The 5000-nt window shown below is 32.7% G+C and overlaps 2 protein-coding genes across 2 annotated transcripts in view; one reads left to right on the forward strand and one right to left on the reverse strand.

Moving 5' to 3' along the window:
- LOC113827371 (protein maelstrom homolog) overlaps positions 1-4099 on the forward strand; it is a 10703-nt gene extending 6604 nt beyond the window's left edge. Inside the window, exons 5-11 of the mRNA XM_027380251.2 lie at positions 325-403; positions 949-1097; positions 1261-1452; positions 1714-1806; positions 1980-2072; positions 2285-2468; positions 3437-4099. Coding sequence (XP_027236052.2) covers positions 325-403; positions 949-1097; positions 1261-1452; positions 1714-1806; positions 1980-2072; positions 2285-2468; positions 3437-3486 — 840 coding nt within the window. The 3' untranslated portion in view covers positions 3487-4099. The remainder of the gene's footprint in view (positions 1-324; positions 404-948; positions 1098-1260; positions 1453-1713; positions 1807-1979; positions 2073-2284; positions 2469-3436) is intronic.
- A 761-nt stretch (positions 4100-4860) lies between these two features.
- Positions 4861-5000, reverse strand: part of ND-MLRQ (NADH dehydrogenase (ubiquinone) MLRQ subunit) — a 10476-nt gene continuing 10336 nt past the window's right edge. Inside the window, exon 4 of the mRNA XM_027380252.2 lies at positions 4861-5000. This exon is cut by the window's right edge and continues 474 nt beyond it. The gene's annotated coding sequence lies outside the window, so the exon portion shown is untranslated.

Consider the following 5000-nt stretch of genomic DNA (forward strand, 5'->3'; position numbering starts at 1 on the left):
GATGAAGAATTATTGTGATGATAATGATGAATTTTATTGATGATGATGAGGATTATTAATAATGTTATCATCATCGCTGTTTTCGTTATTGTTATCTTTATTATTATTATGTGTTTTTAGGGGGGCTTCTGGATTTATGTGACCTTTGTTATATTATATGTTCCATATATTTTGATATTTAAATTTATGGCAGTTTCGCTTGAAAGGTATCAGATGCTCATACTGAAGGCAATTTCTTTTCTTGTAATTTTCGGCTAGTTAAATGTTCTTGGCGTGAGACTAGATATGTAACTGTTTTTTAATGCTGTCTCTTATTTTTGGCAGGAGAGTAATAGGCTGCCTCCATTATACACTTTGGAAGAGGAAATGCCACAGGCTGATGCAATCCTTAGTGAAATATGTGGTAACTTTTTCTAGTTTTACTTAAGAAATATAAAATTTGTGTACTTATTTATATGCAGTACAATTATGATGCTTGTGGTATGATCATTCAAGTGGTGTGTAATGCTTTCCATTTCATGCTCTTTGCATCTGGATTGAAAATTGTATTTTGTTTTATTATATTTTTGTTTTTAAAGCATAGATGTAATTGTCTATTTTGCTTAGATAAGATGGTGTTTTTCACAGTTTACACATTTTTTAATATTGAAAAGTTTTTTTATTACATAACTTTGCATAACTCATTTTTGGTTGAAATGATAAGTAATTTATTATTGCATGTTTATGAGTATCAAAATATTCATGCCTTTAACCTTTTTATTTCTTATTTCCTAAGTTGATCTTCCATCTTGAAAATAGAAATCTTTTAAAGTAATTATATGACTTATGATTTGATTTTTTTGTGTGTGAAGTCATCTTTCTACTTTTTGCTTCACTACATTTCACAGACTAATGCATGATGTGTCCTAATGTTTAACCCCTATTTGTTTATCCTTGTGCTGTGAACAGGACCAAATTACTTCAATGTATATTCCCTGGACCAGCTGTTCCAACATTTATACTCTGTGACTTTTGTTGACAATCCCATACCCTTGAGTATTGCTACTGATATGCTGACACACTGTAGCTTGGATTACCACCCATCCCTGCCATGTGGAGTAAGTTATGGTTCAGTAATTTTATGAATTTGCATGTAATGAGAAAGTGATACCCATATGTAGCTTTTGTGTGGTATTTTGAGTTTTGTTTTCATTTTGACTCCATTGGTGTATTTGTTTTGCTTGATTGTCTCAACTTTTCCATTTTCTTTTCTTTTTATAGTGGCACCAGACATACCAAAAGGATGCAGGTCGATACTGCTCTTTGTCTTGCGCAAAACGATGGGTATTTCACATGTGCGATAACATGAAACTGTTAGACACTTTTGGTATACAGCCACAGGAGGGTAAGCATCTACCTCAGCCCATCCCAGCTTTTGGCACTGTTGTAGATGTTCCCAGACACACATTTAAGGTAATATTTGATGCATTTTAGTCTTACTTGCTTTGGTCAGTACTGTTAGGAAAATAGTTGACATCCTTAGTTATAGTTCTGATTTTTTTTCTATTCTTAATGTACTCCCTGTATTTAATATTCAGACTATCACTTGTAAAATTTATTTTACAAGTAAAAATGTATTTTCAAAATTGCCTTAGGGAATGGATTATTTACTTTTGATTTTTTTTTTATATATAAACTAATAAAAATGAATTCATGAAACATTTGTAATTACAGGATTGCTCTTTAGAAAGTCGTGGGACTAATAATTCTAGAGTAGACAGATCCTATGTAGATGGTGCCGCTGCCTCTTCCCAGCCATGGCAAATGGTATGTGATCTGCAAGTAACATATTCCTTTTGATTAATTAACAGAAAACGTCCATATCTTGTGGCTTTTGTTCCCCGGTACATCTTTTCTTTATTTTCTGAGATTATTTGAATTTTGTTTAAATCTTAGTAGTATATTCATAATATATGTATGTTGTACATGTGCATTTGCAGGTTAATTCTTTTGGAAATAGAGGCAAAGGAGTGCAGAATAAACCCAAGCCTGAACAAAATGATGTAGGATTTTCTTTCACAAGGAAGACAAAGGTTTTGTATCCAACTAGTTGTGTGTTCTCAAATTTGTTTCGTATGTCTAAGTAACTTTCACCGAGTAAAGAATAAACACAGTAGAGCATTTCACAAGACCGTATTAATGGATAAAAAAACATAACCATCATACCAAGTTTTTTATGATTATATTTTACCATAGCTTAACCTATTAGCATTTCCAAGAATGATTATCAAGATCAAGTTTCTAGGTTGAGGCAGCCCCAGCAGGAGCTCCAGCAAGAGCTCCAGTCAGACCCAAAGGATCTTGGAGTAATGCAGTTGCTTCCTCTTCTCCGAAAGCACCCAACTTGGCAGCCTCCTTCTCTGCTTCAAGTGTAGACACCTCGTGTGAAGACGACTTCCCTGCTTTGGGAGCAAGGAATGGATATTCAGGTAGGATTGTAGATCAGGGAGCCCCACACTCCGAACCTGCACCATTAAACTGCTGAGGCCAATTCATTTGTTTGTAAAGACTAGAGAGATGACAAAATTTCGCAGGTGGTGGATGATAACCAATCGTCCTAAGCAGATAGTAATATAGATATTGGAATAGGTAGATTGTCTAGGGATTATGTGCATTAAATTGATATTATTGAAGCTTAGGTTATTGATGAAATTTTCAATCAATGAAACATTCTGATATTTAGGTTGTATAGAAAGTTAAGAGCTTATATATTCTAAATAGCATTTGAATATAATTGTGATGTAATGCTCGCATTCATATGAATATATACTTAATTATCATTGGGGGGGAGGGAGGCTTGCTTAGGGTACTCCTAGCTGTCCTGCATTTGTTTCCATACTATTGTGTGATCCCTTGGGTGGAGCAACACCTGCAAAATTTTAATAATTTGGTAAAATGTGGGAGAAGTGGTTCTGGGAAGAGCCTGCCCTGGGGAGGATGTTTTCTAATATGGCTGGAAATATTAGAATTTGATTGCTGTTTTTTTTTTTTTTTTCAGAATATATGTTAGCATCTAGTGAAATCAGAGAACTTAAGATAGCCGTTGTTAGCAAGTTGTAAAGAATTTTCGGTACTTTAGAAAACAGAATGGGCATGCTTGATGGTGTAGGGTCATAAAGAAATTATTATAAAAAGATATTTAAAATATCATATATTTTCATATTCTTACTATCATTTTCCTTCTCAAAAAATGTGATTATTAGAATCTTTCATGCAGAGGCTTGTGCCTCATCATGATAAGTGACGGCAAGCAATAGATTAATGGATTGGTTAAGCCAGTAGTCTTTTGGACTCTGGCATCACTTGTAGGTTATACTCACTGATCATCTGGAAATGTCTTCAGAAACAGCTATTCGGGGATGTCATTCATTAAAAAAATCATCAAATTTTCTTTCAGGCAATAGTTGGAATGCTCCATCTCATAAGAGAGGTCAGAAGAAGAAGTAATGATTTTAGCTGATAATTTGTGGACATAAGGTATGCATTTCCCTTAAGTTTATGAGGAGGGAAATAGTGTAAGTGATTTTCCCCCCCCACTTTTAGTTATGGAAGCTTTATTTTGTGTATAGGTGAAGATTCATTTTGTTATATTGCCTTTTACTGTTGGAAAAAGCTGGTATGTCTTTCAACAGGAAAAACAAAAAATGGCATCAGTCTATATTTTGTTTTATGTGATTTTGTTTAATTTTGATATTGCTTTTGTGCAGTTTGATTTAAATTCAAGTGCAAGATTAATCAAGTATTGTTTAAATTCTGCTCCCAATATAAATTTTTAGGTTCTTTTTGATGCACTTTTGCAAATGAAGAAAATTGAGTTATTTGTGTTTGATACTTATAAATTTAGACAAAGTTTTGTAAAGATTAATTATGACTGACTTTATATTAATAATCATCTTTTAGTAAGATAATCATGGGTTACAAGAATACGAGTCTTGTTTTTAAAATGTTTTGTTTAGCTCATTTATATTAATGTGAACTTACTTTCTGGTCAGAAAATGTCTGATGCCATTATAAATGTGCCAACTATTATTTTAATGTAAGAAATAAAGTTCCATTCCAATCCTTGTTTCACTCCTCTTATTTGAAAAGCTGTATGATCTTGCCATTAAATGAACGTTAACTTTTTTTTTTTTTTTTAATATATGTAACCTTGTCCTTGTGTGACAAGGTTTTATGCCTTTGGAAGGTGAAACTGCTTTACAGTTTGAGAGAGAAGGAAGAAGAAAAAAGTTGCAGTTCTTTTCCGTATCAAACTTATGTACTTGACCTTATATTTGAAGGCTTTTCTTGCATGTTAGAATAAAATATCTTGAGATTCTTGTTCTGTGAAAGTCAAGGTAACAGCACAAGAGAAAGTTAATTGTATATATTCTGTTTCAAGACAAGAGTGGAAAGTGGTTTGCCTTGAAATATTAAAGATGTTATTTATGTAGCACTCCATATTCGATAGATTTTATAGTGCCAGGTTTAACCCATTGCTGCCAGGAATAGCATGTGCACTGAGTTTACTTTATACATTATATATAAAATTAAATGGCTCCACAAATGCTTAGTCACTGAGGAATTTTACCAAGACTACTTATCTACTCTTTTCCTATATTATCAGAAATAATTGTTTCTTGCACTAGTGGAGTCATGTGTATAAATTTCACAAAATACTATTTTGAACACTACAGTCCATCAATAGCACTGCCTTTATTTGAATATTCCTTGAGCAATGGATAAGTAAAACTGCCTTTATTTGAATAAATGTAATAAAAGTTTAGAGGTAATCATTAGTTTACCTCTTTCAATGGTCTTAAATGAAGGTACTCCAAAAAATATAGTAAACCAATTTATTATATATGGTACATCTGAAGGTGGTCTTTATACATAATTAACTGTACAAATTACTTAAAAGAACACTAACATTTAAAAGATATTATCCCCGACTCTTTCCACTTTCGAGTGTTGAGTTACAT

The sequence above is a fragment of the Penaeus vannamei genome, chromosome 7, assembly GCF_042767895.1.
Source record: "Penaeus vannamei isolate JL-2024 chromosome 7, ASM4276789v1, whole genome shotgun sequence".
Lineage (NCBI taxonomy): Eukaryota > Metazoa > Arthropoda > Malacostraca > Decapoda > Penaeidae > Penaeus > Penaeus vannamei.